General features: G+C 45.8%; 1 protein-coding gene across 12 annotated transcripts in view; it reads left to right on the top strand.

Moving 5' to 3' along the window:
• Positions 1-14,607, top strand: part of LOC124009340 (muscleblind-like protein 1) — a 54,585-nt gene extending 39,978 nt beyond the window's left edge. For 2 of the 12 annotated variants that reach the window (XM_046321024.1, XM_046321019.1), the window contains 6 exons: positions 1,528-1,681; positions 5,283-5,318; positions 6,303-6,388; positions 6,820-6,864; positions 8,106-8,171; positions 14,372-14,607. In XM_046321024.1, the coding sequence (XP_046176980.1) occupies positions 1,528-1,681; positions 5,283-5,318; positions 6,303-6,388; positions 6,820-6,864; positions 8,106-8,162 (378 nt within the window). In that variant the 3' untranslated portion in view covers positions 8,163-8,171; positions 14,372-14,607. The remainder of the gene's footprint in view (positions 1-1,527; positions 1,682-5,282; positions 5,319-6,302; positions 6,389-6,819; positions 6,865-8,105; positions 8,172-14,371) is intronic. The other 10 variants (XM_046321027.1, XM_046321021.1, XM_046321028.1 and 7 more) reach the window with 6 other exon arrangements.
• Positions 14,608-16,381: the final 1,774 nt, after the last annotated feature.

The raw sequence follows: 16,381 nt of genomic DNA, 5'->3' as shown, positions 1-16,381 counted from the left end.
TTTGTACAGTATGTATGCATGTATGTGTTCCTAGTGCATGTCTAAATGAGTGGGATGGGATTAGAGTCATATAGTAGCGACCCCACCCTAGATAGAGTTAATATTAACGACTCATAATACAGTTGATCATGGATTTAGCAGTGCAGCCCTTTCTCTCTCTCTCTTTCCTTTCCCTTTCTCTCTCTCTCTCTCTCTCTCTCTTTCCCTTTCTCTCTCTCTTTCCCTTTCTCTCTCTCTCTCTTTCCCTTTTGCTCTCTCTCTCTCTCTCTCTCCCTCTTTCCCTTTCTCTCTCCCTCTTTCCATTTCTCTCTCCCTCTTTCCCTTTTTCTCTCTCTCTCTCTTTCCCTTTCTCTCTCTCTCTCTCTCTCTTTCCCTTTCTCTCTCCCTCTTTCCCTTTCTCTCTCTCTCTCTTTCCCTTTCTCTCTCTCTCTCTCTCTCTTTCCCTTTCTCTCTCCCTCTTTCCCTTTCTCTCTCTCTCTCTCTTTCCCTTTTGCTCTCTCTCTCTCTCTCTCTCTCTCTCTCTCTCTCTCTCTCTCTCTCTCTCTCTCTCTCTCTCTCTCTCTCTCTCTCTCTCTCTCTCTCTCTCTCTCTCTCTGTCTCTCTCTCTCTCTGTGTCTCTGTCTCTCTCTGTCTCTTTCTCTCTCTCTCTTTCCCTTTTGCTCACTCTCTGTCTCTCTCTTTCTCCGTCTCTCTCTCTCTCTGTGTCTCTGTCTCTCTCTCTCTCTCTCTGTGTCTCTGTCTCTGTCTCTTTCTCTCTCTCTCTTTCCCTTTTGCTCACTCTCTGTCTCTCTCTTTCTCTGTCTCTCTCTCTCTGCTTCCTATCACTTCCTCATAGCTGTGTTGTTATATTAATAGAGCAATGCTTGCTTTAGTTGCATTAAGTCAGCCCTAGGTGGATTTATACTGTATATCCTCCTTATTAAGCTTAGTAACTGATTATATCATGGATATGAATGCTTTATAGTCACTATGTAGCCCCGGTTAGCACCATGCTCTTGCTTGTGTAGTAGTTGTGTAGACTGCTTGCTTGCTGAGGATAATGTGTTAAACACAGTTACACATTGCTGTTGTTGTGATGTTGTTATTTTATCCTCTAACTTAACAGCAATTATCTTTTTTGTTTTTGTTTTTACCTCCAACACACCCTCTCTCTCTCTCTCTCTCTCTCTCTCTCTCTCTCTCTCTCTCTCTCTCTCTCTCTCTCTCTCTCTCTCTCTCTCTCTCTTTATCTCTCTCTTTATCTCTCTCTTTATCTCTCTTTATCTCTCTCTCTCTCTCTCTCTCTCTCTCTCTCTCTCTCTCTCTCTCTCTCTCTCTCTCTCTCTCTCTCTCTCTCTCTCTCTCTCTCTCTCTCACACACACACACACACCTCCCCCCTCTCTCTCTGTCTCTCTGTCTCTCTGTCTCTCTGTCTCTCTCTCTCTCTCTCTCTCTCACACACACATACCCCCCCCTCTCTCTCTCTCTCTCTCTCTCTCTCTCTCTCATTCCCTCTTTCGTTCCCTCCCTCCGTTGGGTCTGGGCAGGGGATCCCCCACAGTGTCATGCCTCCCATGCCCAAGCGGGCAGCCCTGGAGAAGGCTAACGGGTCTTCTGCCATGTTCAACACTGGCATGCTCCAGTACCAACAGGCCCTAGCCAACATGCAGTTTCAGCAGCAGGCTGCCTTCCTCCCCTCAGGTATGGCTCCCTTGGCGCCCACGCTGCTTTCATATGGTCTCTTTCATACATAGAACTAGAGCGAGTAGACCTGCCTGGACATTAAAGCTACACACTAAAAAACAATGGTTCTGTATAGTGCCAAATAAGGGTTCTTTGGCTCTATAAATAACCTTTCTCAATCTCAAAGATTCTACAAATAACCTTTTGAAGAACAATATACAGGGTACAGGTCAGATCAACTGGAATGACTCTCACTCACGGTTGCACAAAAAAAGAGCTGTGAGCAAACTCTGTGTGTAGTTATAGCTCAGCCATACAGTTGGAGGATGGAGACTGTGTGTAGTTATAGCTCAGCCATACAGTTGGAGGATGGAGACTGTGTGTAGTTATAGCTCAGCCATACAGTTGGAGGATGGAGACTGTGTGTGAATGTGATCTGGGGGGCTGTGTGTGAATGTGATCTGGGGAGCTGTGTGTGAATGTGATCTGGGGGCTGTGTGTGAATGTGATCTGGGGGGCTGTGTGTGAATGTGATCTGGGGGCTGTGTGTGAATGTGGTCTGGGGGCTGTGTGTGAATGTGATCTGGGGGGCTGTGTGTGAATGTGGTCGGATGGAGGCTGTGTGTGAATGTGGTCGGATGGAGGCTGTGTGTGAATGTGATCTGGGGGCTGTGTGTGAATGTGATCTTGGGGGCTGTGTGTGAATGTGGTCGGATGGAGACTGTGTGTGAATGTGATCTGGGGGCTGTGTGTGATTGTGGTCTGGGGGGGGCTGTGTGCGATTGTGGTCTGGGGGGCTGTGTGCAATAGTGGTCTGGGGGGCTGTGTACGAATGTGGTCTGGGGGCTGTGTGAATGTGGTCTGAGGGGGCTGTGTACGAATGTGGTCGGATGGAGACTGTGTGTGAATGTGATCTGGGGGCTGTGTGTGATTGTGGTCTGGGGGCTGTGTGCGATTGTGGTCTGGGGCGGCTGTGTGCAATTGTGGTCTGGGGGGCTGTGTACGAATGTGGTCTGGGGGCTGTGTGTGAATGTGGTCTGAGGGGGCTGTGTACGAATGTGGTCTGGGGGCTGTGTACGAATGTGGTCTGGGGGCTGTGTGTGAATGTGGTCTGGGGGGCTGTGTGTGAATGTGGTCTGGGGGCTGTGTGTGAATGTGGTCTGGGGGCTGTGTGTGAATGTGGTCTGGGGGGCTGTGTGTGAATGTGATCTGGGGAGCTGTGTGTGAATGTGGTCTGGGGAGCTGTGTGTGAATGTGATCTGGGGAGCTGTGTGTGAATTTGTTCTGGGGAGCTGTGTGTGAATGTGATCTGGGGGCTGTGTGTGAATGTGATCTGGGGGCTGTGTGTGAATGTGGTCTGGGGGCTGTGTGTGAATGTGATCTGGGGAGCTGTGTGTGAATGTGGTCTGGGGAGCTGTGTGTGAATGTGATCTGGGGGCTGTGTGTGAATGTGATCTGGGGGGCTGTGTGTGAATGTGGTCTGGGGGCTGTGTGTGAATGTGGTCTGGGGAGCTGTGTGTGAATGTGATCTGGGGAGCTGTGTGTGAATGTGGTCTGGGGAGCTGTGTGTGAATGTGATCTGGGGGCTGTGTGTGAATGTGGTCTGGGGGGGGCTGTGTGCGATTGTGGTCTGGGGGGGCTGTGTGCAATTGTGGTCTGGGGGGCTGTGTACGAATGTGGTCTGGGGGCTGTGTGTGAATGTGGTCTGAGGGGGCTGTGTACGAATGTGGTCGGATGGAGACTGTGTGTGAATGTGATCTGGGGGCTGTGTGTGATTGTGGTCTGGGGGCTGTGTGCGATTGTGGTCTGGGGGGCTGTGTGCAATTGTGGTCTGGGGGGCTGTGTACGAATGTGGTCTGGGGGCTGTGTGTGAATGTGGTCTGAGGGGGCTGTGTACGAATGTGGTCTGGGGGCTGTGTACGAATGTGGTCTGGGGGCTGTGTGTGAATGTGGTCTGGGGGCTGTGTGTGAATGTGGTCTGGGGGCTGTGTGTGAATGTGGTCTGGGGGCTGTGTGTGAATGTGGTCTGGGGGGCTGTGTGTGAATGTGGTCTGGGGGGCTGTGTGTGAATGTGGTCTGGGGGGCTGTGTGTGAATGTGGTCCGGGGGGCTGTGTGTGAATGTGGTCTGGGGGGCTGTGTGTGAATATGGTCTGGGGAGCTGTGTGTGAATGTGGTCTGGGGGCTGTGTGTGAATATGGTCTGGGAGCTGTGTGTGAATGTGGTCGGATGGAGACGGCATAGGGAAGTTTGGGTTGTTCTTTCTGACCCAATGCTTCTGTTTGGCAACATACTGAATGTCCTGCTTTTATATTAATACTATATGTCCTGCTTCTATATTAATACTATATGTCCTGCTTCTATATTAATACTATATGTCCTGCTTCTATATTAATGCTATATGCCCTGCTTCTATATTAATACTATATGTCCTGCTTTTATATTAATGCTATATGCCCTGCTTCTATATTAATACTATATGTCCTGCTTCTATATTAATACTATATGTCCTGCTTCTATATTAATACTATATGCCCTGCTTCTATATTAATACTATATGTCCTGCTTCTATATTAATACTATATGCCCTGCTTCTATATTAATACTATATGCCCTGCTTTTATATTAATGCTATATGCCCTGCTTTTATATTAATGCTATATGCCCTGCTTCTATATTAATACTATATGTCCTGCTTCTATATTAATACTATATTCCCTGCTTTTATATTAATGCTATATGCCCTGCTTCTATATTAATACTATATGCCCTGCTTCTATATTAATACTATATGCCCTGCTTTTATATTAATGCTATATGCCCTGCTTTTATATTAATGCTATATGCCCTGCTTCTATATTAATACTATATGTCCTGCTTCTATATTAATACTATATGCCCTGCTTTTATATTAATGCTATATGCCCTGCTTCTATATTAATACTATATGCCCTGCTTCTATATTAATACTATATGCCCTGCTTCTATATTAATACTATATGTCCTGCTTCTATATTAATACTATATGTCCTGCTTCTATATTAATGCTATATGTCCTGCTTCTATATTAATACTACTGCTTCTGTTTGGCAACATACTCTATCTCTTACCTCCATATTAATACTGAGCTGCTTCCTGTTTTTGTTTCTATCTTGAGCGTGCATGTATGTGATGTGTCACTATTATGATTATGACTTTTTTCTATAACTATTAATTGATTGTTTATTGCTGCTACTATTATTATCACAGTTGATTGCAAATTAATAATCCATGACACCTCAGACAAAAGTGCCTGATCTGATCAGTATAAACTCTCAACCTGATTCTCCTGATCATCTAGTTTGGTCTAGATTGGTCAGCACCAGGGTTGGGGTCAATTACATTTAAATTCCAGTCAATTCAGAAAGTAAATCCAACTACACATTTCCCTCAGTCTTTCCACTGCTGTCCACTGACTGTGTTACTGAATGCTGACCAGTTAATTCATTCATGTTATTCTCCTGATCTCTTCTTTCACTCTAACGAATCTTGTGATGGGCTGTTTTGATTTCTCTCCCCCCTTTTCCAATCCACTTCCTGTTGCACACTTCCTGTTGCACTGCATGATGGGCATTTGAGCAGGCTCAATATTCTGCATGACCCCCACCACCGGTGTTGGTAGGTTCCAGCATTCCTTCTTCACCAATTAGCTTTCAGCCACACCAGTGACTCGCACGCCATCAAAATCTAACTAACCATCACACAGCTAAAAGGTGGCACCTTGGCTTTCTGAAGCGAACCCAGATAGTTTTCTAGCATGACTCCCAATCTGTTTGTGCTGTCTAGTCAATGATTATTGATTAGTCAAGACAGCACAAACAGATCTGGGATCTGGCAAATAGTTTAATCAATAATAATGAATTAGTAATCATTAGTATGATCATATCAACCTGTAGTTGGATCTGCCTTTGCTTTGATACATTTGAGCCCTATATATAGCCTTTGACTTCATCAATTCACAAATCATCTCATCATGGGTGTTGGTGACTTGGGAGTCACAGGGTTGGTTGTGGTATATAACTGACTCATTTGCACATTTCATTTGTCAATGATACTGTATTTAGTCATATCTATAAATGTAAATACTGGAGATAAGTTTTATTCTGTTTCGGGTGTACTACCAAACATGTTACTGTAAATACACCTTGGACACTAAGCTGTGATTGCTTGACCCTTGACCCTTCTCTGCCCTCTCTGTTGACAACATCAGCTTTTGGCTGGTATAACCTCAATATGCCATCCACAAATGTACCACACTGAATCCCCTATACCCTTTACATCCATGGCTGCATTCCAATCAGATAACTCACTCCCTTCTCTTCTCCCTCATGTCCTTTTCCTCTTCAGATCAGATTGATTGATTAGAAAGGACTGGAAGTGTTCAGGCAATATAGTAACTGCCTTCCCTAACCTTCTTGTTGTCTGCTTCCTATTGCTTACATCTATCCAATCCTCTCAGAGGGAAAGGGAGTGAGTTATTGAATTGGAATACCCCACCACCCCCTCCTCACAACCAGTCCTTCACATTTGCCTGGTGGCCAATTGGCCATACTCCACTCCTCTGTGTGTTGTTGCTTATATGATTTTCCCTTCTGACAAAAGTACCCATGATGCACGGTGGTACGCCAGCATCTGCAGCCACCACATCTGCCACAAGCGTTCCCTTCGCAACCACCTCAGCCAATCAGGTTTGCTCCTCTACCGCCCCTCTATCTCTTTCTTCCCCCCCCCCCTCTCTCTCTCTCTCTCTCTCTCTCTCTCTCTCTCTCTCTCTCTCTCTCTCTCTCTCTCTCTCTCTCTCTCTCTCTCTCTCTCTCTCTCTCTCTCTCTCTCTCTCTCTCTCTCTCTCTCTCTCTCTCTCTCTCTCTATCCCAGGAGATGGGTTTCCCTCTCGTTGACTTACACTAGTTGTTTCCAGTTCTTAACATTATTAGATGGACCTTTATAGTGTTGGTTGTTAGAACAGTACATGTGTGATGTTAATGGTCAACTTTTAATGTACTTGTTAAATACAAGTTAAAAATGTTATTAACTTGTCATTCTGGGGAGACATTTACTGTTTGCCGTTATAATGTCTGACATAATTTTAACCTCGATATTTGTCCTTTCTCATTTTGAGGACTCTTCCTTATCAAAGTTGACTACCAATGAGTACATGCAATTGGTATGTATGAGGAGGTTTTCCTTCTTTTTGTAAAGTATTTTGTACAACAGTTGCTATCTGTGCCACTTGGTTCTTCTGCAGCTGCTTACGTAGGGCATCGATGTGCCGCATGCAGTCAATGCTACTGCAGTGTCTGAGGAGTCCACATTTTTCTGCTGCTGACATTCCAAGGCCCTTTAGTGAGGAGACATTACAGTTGAGATGTAGAAGTACACAGTATGTGGTCACATAGGACAAGGGATAGAATACATAGTCAAAAAAGATATATGTTTACCTATACTGAGAGTGCAACAAGCTGTAATAGATAGAGACATTAGATTCAACATTATTATCCCCAAAGAAACTGTGTTTATCCTTAACTAGCTACAGGTTATTTTTGTAGTGCCCAAACATCATTTTTTTAAAGGAGGTCACCAAATTGTAGGACTTGAGTTTGCATGGGTAGCCACCTCACTACCGACTGACAATTTAGTTTCCTTCCCCTCACACACGCCCCGCCAACCCTTCCTTGATCAGGTGTCAGTGAGCCTATACAATGTTTGGTTTTATCTAGGTAACGTTGTAACCACATTCTGCCTTATCTTGCTATCTTCATCTCCTTTTGGGTAATGAACTCTGAGATTTGCCTAAAACTGCGGATCAGGGTCCGATGATGTGCATAAGATGTGGGATGTGTTTTTGAGGAGTGGGGGGGGGGGGGTCAGATGATGTGCATAAGATGTGGGATGTGTTTTTGAGGGGTGGGGGGGGGGGTCAGATGATGTAATATAATATAATAATATATGCCATTTAGCAGACGCTTTTATCCAAAGCGACTTACAGTCATGTGTGCATACATTCTACGTATGGGTGGTCCCGGGGATTGAACCCACTACCCTGGCGTTACAAGCGCCATGCTCTACCATGCATAAGATGTGGGATGTGTTTTTTAGGGGTGGGGGTTCCGATGATGTGCATAAGATGTGCATAAGATGTGGGATGTGTTTTTTAGGGGTGGGGGGTCAGATGACGTGCATAAGATGTGCATAAGATGTGGGATGTGTTTTTGAGGGGTGGGGGTTCCGATGATGTGCATAAGATGTGCATAAGATGTGGGATGTGTTTTTGAGGGGTGGGGGTTCAGATGACGTGCATAAGATGTGCATAAGATGTGGGATGTGTTTTTGAGGGGTGGGGGTTCAGATGACGTGCATAAGATGTGGGATGTTTTTTTGATTTCTCTGCTCTGTCTCCATCCACAGATTCCAATCATTTCTGCCGATCATCTGAGTAACCACAAGTATCTGACTCAAATGTAGTCAAGAACAGTGAGTTTCTATTCATCTCTGTTTCTCTACAGTATGTTTACCTTCCAACCCCGCCAAGAATATCTGAGTGCATTTAGCCAAATTATGGCAGCATTTGTCTCCATGCTTATACATTTAAAGGAGCAATCTGCAATCGCTACATACAGTGCATTCGGAAAGTATTCAAATCCCTTAACTTTTTCCACATTTTGTTACGTACATTTAAAAATGTTTAAAAAAAACTTTCATATTACATTTCGATAAGTATTCAGACCCTTTACTCAGTACTTTGTTGAAGCACCTTTGGCAGCGATTACAGCATTAAGTCTTCTTGGGTATGACACTACAAGCTTGGCACACCTGTATTTGGGGGGGTTTCTCCCATTCTTCTCTGCAGATCCTCTCAAGCTGTCGGGTTGGATTGGGAGCGTTGCTGAACAGCTATTTTCAGGTCTCTTCAGAGATGTTCGATTGGGTTCAAGTCCGGGCTCTAGCTGGGCCACTCATAGACATTCAGTGACTTGTCCCGAAGCCACTCCTGCGTTGTCTTGGCTGTGTGCTTCGGGTCGTTGTCCTGTTGGAAGGTGAACCTTTGCCCCAGTCTGAGGTCCTGAGGGCTGCGGAGCAGGTTTTCATCAAGGATCTGTACTTTGCTCTGTTCATCTTTCCCTCGATCCTGACTAGTCTCCCAGTCCATTTACATTACATTTAAGTCATTTAGCAGACGCTCTTATCCAGAGCGACTTACAAATTGGTGCATTCACCTTATGACATCCAGTGGGACAGTCACTTAACAATAGAGCATCTAAAACTTAGGGGGGGGTGGGGTGAGAGGGATTACTTAACCTATCCTAGGTATTCCTTAAAGAGGTGGGGTTTCAGGTGTCTCCGGAAGGTGGTGATTGACTCCGCTGTCCTGGCGTCGTGAGGGAGTTTGTTCCACCATTGGGGGGGCCAGGGCAGCGAACAGTTTTGACTGGGCTGAGCGGGAGCTGTACTTCCTCAGTGGTAGGGAGGCGAGCAGGCCAGAGGTGGATGAACGCAGTGCCCTTGTTTGGGTGTAGGGCCTGATCAGAGCCTGGAGGTACTGAGGTGCCGTTCCCCTCACAGCTCCGTAGGCAAGCACCATGGTCTTGTAGCGGATGCGAGCTTCAACTGGAAGCCAGTGGAGAGAACGGAGGAGCGGGGTGACGTGAGAGAACTTGGGAAGGTTGAACACCAGACGGGCTGCGGCGTTCTGGATGAGTTGAAGGGGTTTAATGGCACAGGCAGGGAGCCCAGCCAACAGCGAGTTGCAGTAATCCAGACGGGAGATGACAAGTGCCTGGATTAGGACCTGTGCCGCTTCCTGTGTGAGGCAGGGTCGTACTCTGCGGATGTTGTAGAGCATGAACCTACAGGAACGGGCCACCGCCTTGATGTTAGTTGAGAACGACAGGGTGTTGTCCAGGATCACGCCAAGGTTCTTGGCGCTCTGGGAGGAGGACACAATGGAGTTGTCAACCGTGATGGCGAGATCATGGAACGGGCAGTCCTTCCCCGGGAGGAAGAGCAGCTCCGTCTTGCCGAGGTTCAGCTTGAGGTGGTGATCCGTCATCCACACTGATATGTCTGCCAGACATGCAGAGATGCGATTCGCCACCTGGTCATCAGAAGGGGGAAAGGAGAAGATTAATTGTGTGTCGTCTGCATAGCAATGATAAGAGAGACCATGTGAGGTTATGACAGAGCCAAGTGACTTGGTGTATAGCGAGAATAGGAGAGGGCCAAGAACAGAGCCCTGGGGACACCAGTGGTGAGAGCGCGTGGTGAGGAGACAGATTCTCGCCACGCCACCTGGTAGGAGCGACCTGTCAGGTAGGACGCAATCCAAGCGTGGGCCGCGCCGGAGATGCCCAACTCGGAGAGGGTGGAGAGGAGGATCTGATGGTTCACAGTATCGAAGGCAGCCGATAGATCTAGAAGGATGAGAGCAGAGGAGAGAGAGTTAGCTTTAGCAGTGCGGAGCGCCTCCGTGATACAGAGGAGAGCAGTCTCAGTTGAATGACTAGTCTTGAAACCTGACTGATTTGGATCAAGAAGGTCATTCAGAGAGAGATAGCGGGAGAGCTGGCCAAGGACGGCACGTTCAAGAGTTTTGGAGAGAAAAGAAAGAAGGGATACTGGTCTGTAATTGTTGACATCGGAGGGATCGAGTGTAGGTTTTTTCAGAAGGGGTGCAACTCTCGCTCTCTTGAAGACGGAAGGGACGTAGCCAACGGTCAGGGATGAGTTGATGAGCGAGGTGAGGTAAGGGAGAAGGTCTCCGGAAATGGTCTGGAGAAGAGAGGAGGGGATAGGGTCAAGCGGGCAGGTTGTTGGGCGGCCGGCCGTCACAAGACGCGAGATTTCATCTGGAGAGAGAGGGGAGAAAGAGGTCAGAGCACAGGGTAGGGCAGTGTGAGCAGAACCAGCGGTGTCGTTTGACTTAGCAAACGAGGATCGGATGTCGTCGACCTTCTTTTCAAAATGGTTGACGAAGTCATCTGCAGAGAGGGAGGAGGGGGAGGGGGCGGAGGATTCAGGAGGGAGGAGAAGGTGGCAAAGAGCTTCCTAGGGTTAGAGGCAGATGCTTGGAATTTAGCGTGGTAGAAAGTGGCTTTAGCAGCAGAGACAGAGGAGGAAAATGTAGAGAGGAGGGAGTGAAAGGATGCCAGGTCCGCAGGGAGGCGAGTTTTCCTCCATTTCCGCTCGGCTGCCCGGAGCCCTGTTCTGTGAGCTCGCAATGAGTCATCGAGCCACGGAGCGGGAGGGGAGGACCGAGCCGGCCTGGAGGATAGTGGACATAGAGAGTCAAGGGATGCAGAGAGGGAGGAGAGGAGGGTTGAGGGGGCAGAATCAGGAGATAGGTGGGAGAAGGTTTGAGCGGAGGGAAGAGATGATAGGATGGAAGAGGAGAGAGTAGCGGGGGAGAGAGAGCGAAGGTTGGGACGGCGCGATACCATCCGAGTAGGGGCAGTGTGGGAGGAGTTGGATGAGAGCGAGAGGGAAAAGGATACAAGGCAGTGGTCGGAGACTTGGAGGGGAGTTGCAATGAGGTTAGTGGAAGAACAGCATCTAGTAAAGATGAGGTCGAGCGTATTGCCTGCCTTGTGAGTAGGGGGGGAAGGTGAGAGGGTGAGGTCAAAAGAGGAGAGGAGTGGAAAGAAGGAGGCAGAGAGGAAAGAGTCAAAGGTAGACGTGGGGAGGTTAAAGTCGCCCAGAACTGTGAGAGGTGAGCCGTCCTCAGGAAAGGAGCTTATCAAGGCATCAAGCTCATTGATGAACTCTCCGAGGGAACCTGGAGGGCGATAAATGATAAGGATGTTAAGCTTGAAAGGGCTAGTAACTGTGACAGCATGGAATTCAAAGGAGGCGATAGACAGATGGGTAAGGGGAGAAAGAGAGAATGACCACTTGGGAGAGATGAGGATCCCGGTGCCACCACCCCGCTGACCAGACGCTCTCGGGTGTGCGAGAACACGTGGGCGGACGAAGAGAGAGCAGTAGGAGTAGCAGTGTTGTCTGTGGTGATCCATGTTTCCGTCAGTGCCAAGAAGTCGAGGGACTGGAGGGAGGCATAGGCTGAGATGAACTCTGCCTTGTTGACCGCAGATTGGCAGTTCCAGAGGCTACCGGAGACCTGGAACTCCACGTGGGTCGTGCGCGCTGGGACCACCAGAGTAGGGTGGCCGCGGCCACGCGGTGAGGAGCGTTTGTATGGTCTGTGCAGAGAGGAGAGAACAGGGATAAACAGACACATAGTTGACAGGCTACAGAAGAGGCTACGCTAATGCAAAGGAGATTGGAATGACAAGTGGACTACACGTCTTGAATGTTCAGAAAGTTAAGCTACGTAGCAAGAATCTTATTGACTAAAATGATTAAAATGATACAGTACTGCTGATGTAGGCCAGCTGGCAGTGGGTGCGTTGTTGACACTACACTAATCAAGTCGTTCCGTTGAGTGTAATAGTTTCTGCAGTGTTGCTATTCGGGGGCTAGCAGGCTAGCTAGCAGTGTTGATTACGTTACGTTGCGTTAAAAGAACGACAATAGATGGCTAGCGAACCTAGAAAATAGCTCTAGACTACACAATTATCTTTGATACAAAGACGGCTATGTAGCTAGCTAAGTAGCTAGCTACGATCAAACAAATCAAACCGTTGTACTGTAATGAAATGAAGTGAAAATGTGATACTACCTGTGAGTGCGACCGGGTAGTTGAGTTCTATACAGAAGACGTTGGCTAGCGTTGGCTAGCTGTTGGCTAGCTAGCAGAGTCACCTACGTTAAGGACGACTAATAGCTGGCTAGCTGACCTCGGTAAATTAAGATAATCACTCTAAGACTACACACTCTAAACCTAAACTACACAATTATCGTGGATACGAAGATACGAAGACAGTAAAGACAGCTATGTAGCTAGCTAACACTACACTAATCAAGTCGTTCAGTTGAGTGTAATAGTTTTCCCAGTGCAGCTAATCAGTGGACGTTAGCTAGCTGGCTAGTGAAGACTACGTTAGGACGGCGAAATACGATAATTACGCAATTATCTTTGATACAAAGACGGCTATGTAGCTAGCTGAGAAGAAATTGCTAAAATTGCTAAGATAAGACAAATCAAACCGTTGTGATAAACCGTTGTGATATACCGTTGTGATATAACCGTTGTGATATAATGAAATATAATGAAAAAGTTATACTACCCGTTGGAGCGACGTGCAGATGCGACCACTCGCTCCAACCGGAACCTGCCGTTGAAAAACATCCCCAAAGCATGATGCTGCCACCACCATGCTTCACCGTAGGGATGGTGCCAGATTTCCTCCAGATGTGACGATTGGCATTCAGGCCAAAGAGTTCAATATTGGCTTCATCAGACTAGAGAATCGTGTTACTCATCATCTGAGAGTTTTAGGTGCCTTTTGGCAAACTCCAAGCGGTCTGTGTGTGCCTTTTACTGAGGAGTGGCTTCCGTCTGGCTCTCTACTATAAAGGCCTGATTGGTGGAGTGCTGCAGAGATGGTTGTCCTTCTGGAAGGTTCTCCCATCTCCACAGAGGAACTATAGAGCTTTGTTAAAGTGACCATCGGGTTCTTGGTCACCTCCCTGACCAAGGCCCTTCTCCCCTGATTGCTCAGTCTGGCCGAGCTGCCAGCTCTAGGAAGAGTCTTGGTGGTTCCAAACTTCTTCCATTTAAGAATGATGGAGGCCATTGTGTTCTTGGGAACCTTCAATGCTGTAGAAATGTTTTGGTACCCTTCCCCAGATCTGTGCCTCGACACAATCCTGTCTCGGAGCTCTACGGACAAGTCCTTCGATCTCATGGTTTGGTTTTTGCTCTGACTTGCACTGTCAACTGTGGGATCTTATATAGACAGGTGTGTGCCTTTCCAAGTCATGTCCGATCAATTACATTTACCCTAGGTTAACCAAAATAGAGAATAAAAAGCCTCTCTATGGCCAGGGTGTGACAGTATGCAAAATGTGTACGTAAAATGTATATGTACAATATATGTATATGTAGCAGAAAAGCTTTAAAAAAAATTGATATAAAAAAATTGATACCTGGTGGATGGGTATTAAAAAAATAATGAAAAAATGACCAAAAAAAATAGGTATTTCTGTTTTTATTTTTAATACATTTGTACAAATTCTAAAAACCTGTTTTTGCTTTGTCATTGTGGGGTATTGTGTTTAATGACATTAGTGAGATTAATGACATGTTTTATTGATTTAATCAATTTTAGAATAAGGCTGCAACATAACAAAAATGCAGAAAAAGGGAAGGTGTCTTAATATTTTCTGAATGCAGTGTATTTTCTGAATGCAGTGTATTTTCTGAATGCAGTGTATTTTCCAAATGCAGTGTATTTTCCGAATGCAGTGTATTTTCCGAATGCAGTGTATTTTCTGAATGCAGTGTATTTTCCGAATGCAGTGTACGCGTTGGGATTTCAATGAATGATATATACCCATTGAGCTATGTCTATGAATTTGAGAATGGTTACATTTCTCCAGCCTCATCCCTCAGATTTTTGACAAAACAGTGGTGGGGTCTCTGCTTTGTTATTGTTTGAACTGCAGATTGCAGCTTTAAGGAACCTTTCAGAGAACAACAATAAGATATTGGAAGGCTAGCTTCATTTGAAAATAATGTATTTTTTAATGTAATTCCTCGCCTCTTTGTTTTACAGATCAAATGAATGGTTGATGGCACCGTCCAAGCCTAAAGAGTTCAGCCTTTATGTAAATAGTGTTCAGAATGGCAAGCGATGGACTGGAGGACCATCGGTCATCATCTCTTAGCCACTCTGGAATGCTGGTCTTGTTACGCATGCAAACATCGGTGTGCTCGGTCGATGCCATGACACACACACACACACACACACACACACACACACACACACACACACACACACACACACACACACACACACACACACACACACACACACACACACACACACACACACACACACACACACACACACACACACACACACACACACACACACACACACACACACACACACATGCACACCCTCGTCCTCCAAGTCAACGTCCAGCTGGGAAGAGGAGTGTCTGTCTGTCTGTCCATCTCTGCTGACAGACAGACACTGAGTACATTAACAGTACACCTGTTTGTTCAAACACAATACCATGGCACTCAAATTATTGTTCTTTTTTTTTTGCACACACATGAGGTTGAGACCAAGGTGTTGTTGCATCTTCCCTGCATAATACAGTGTTGGTACGTTGGTAGACCAAGACAGAATTTTTTATTTGCTTTGTTCTGTTTTTAAAGTAATCGACTTAAAACATTTTTAAACGTGCCCCTTAAATTTCAATTTAAATCAGAAAGGCACAATACATTTTAAAAGGGCGAAACGTCAGAGCATGTAGAGTTTTCTGTTTTTAATAAGGCTTCTAGTTAAACTAGATACTAAAATGAGGGTCAGAGACATATGAATGTTCTGGGTAAGAAACACACCTGTGTACCTTTTGAAAGCACAGCTTTAAGCACCATAGAGGCCATACATCCCAGAGTGTTAGTTCAGCAGTGTTATTCTGTTTACCTAAGATATGTGTTTTGTATGGCTCAACTTTTGATTTTTACATCATTTCTTCATTGTCTATTTAAGTAATAAGGCCCGGGGGGGTGTGGTATATGGCCAATATACCATGGCTAAGGGCTGTTCTTAAGCACGACGAAGCGCGGAGTGCCTGGATACAGACCATAGGCGTGGTATATTGGCCATATACCACAATCTCCCGAGGTGCTTTATTGCTATTATAAACTGGTTACCAACGTAATTAGAGCAGTAAAAATACATGTTTTGTCAAACCCGTGGTATACGGTCTAATATACCATGGCTGTCAGCCAATCAGCATTCAGGGCTCGAACCACCCAGTTTATAATTAAGCAATAGGCCCTCGGTGTGTTGTATATGGCTACATACCACTGCTAAGGGCTATTCTTATGCACAATGTATCGCAGAGTGCCTGAATACAGCCCTTAGCCTTGGTATATTGGATATATACCACACACCCCCCAGGTGCCTTATTGATGTTATAATCTGGTTATCAATGTAATTAGAGCAGTAAAAATAATAAATGTTTTGTCATACCCGTGGTATACGGTCTGATATACCACGGCTGTCAACCAATCAGTATTCAGGGCTCGAACCACCCAGTTTATAATAGTTTTTTAAACATTGTACCATTTGCTTTGTTGTTGGGGTTGTCTCCAACCTTTTAAGTCGTCAGTCTCCTACATCTAAAAACAGAGGTGCCTTTTCTCTTTTTATCGATCTGTTTTTGTTTCGCCTTTCTTTTTGTGCTTTATTGTTGTGTTTATCAGACGGGCTGAGCTCATGGTGACTGAGGAGGTGTAAGTCCGTAGACTCTAAAGCCTGTTGAAGTGATGTTGGACATACTAGCTCTCCATCAGGTGTTCATTCCTTGTTCTCAGCCTTAAAGGTGGAGGGATTCTAAAACTGTGTCTGCAAAGAAGCACCGTAAAACCATGTGTTGTTAAAGTAAGAAAGTCAGACTTAAATGAGGTCATAAGAAGATGTGGCACTTGGTTGAGTGTTTTTGTGCTTCCCCTACCCCATTACCCCTCTATAGGCTAATTTCACTTTAATTGAGGTAATAAAACAAAATCATTGATTTGATATTAATCAAAAAATAACGAAAATCTT

This window comes from Oncorhynchus gorbuscha, linkage group LG22, assembly GCF_021184085.1.
Source record: "Oncorhynchus gorbuscha isolate QuinsamMale2020 ecotype Even-year linkage group LG22, OgorEven_v1.0, whole genome shotgun sequence".
Taxonomy (NCBI): Eukaryota; Metazoa; Chordata; class Actinopteri; order Salmoniformes; family Salmonidae; genus Oncorhynchus; species Oncorhynchus gorbuscha.
The sequence above is the reverse complement of the archived record's forward strand: the minus strand, read 5'-3'. Positions and strand labels throughout refer to the sequence as shown.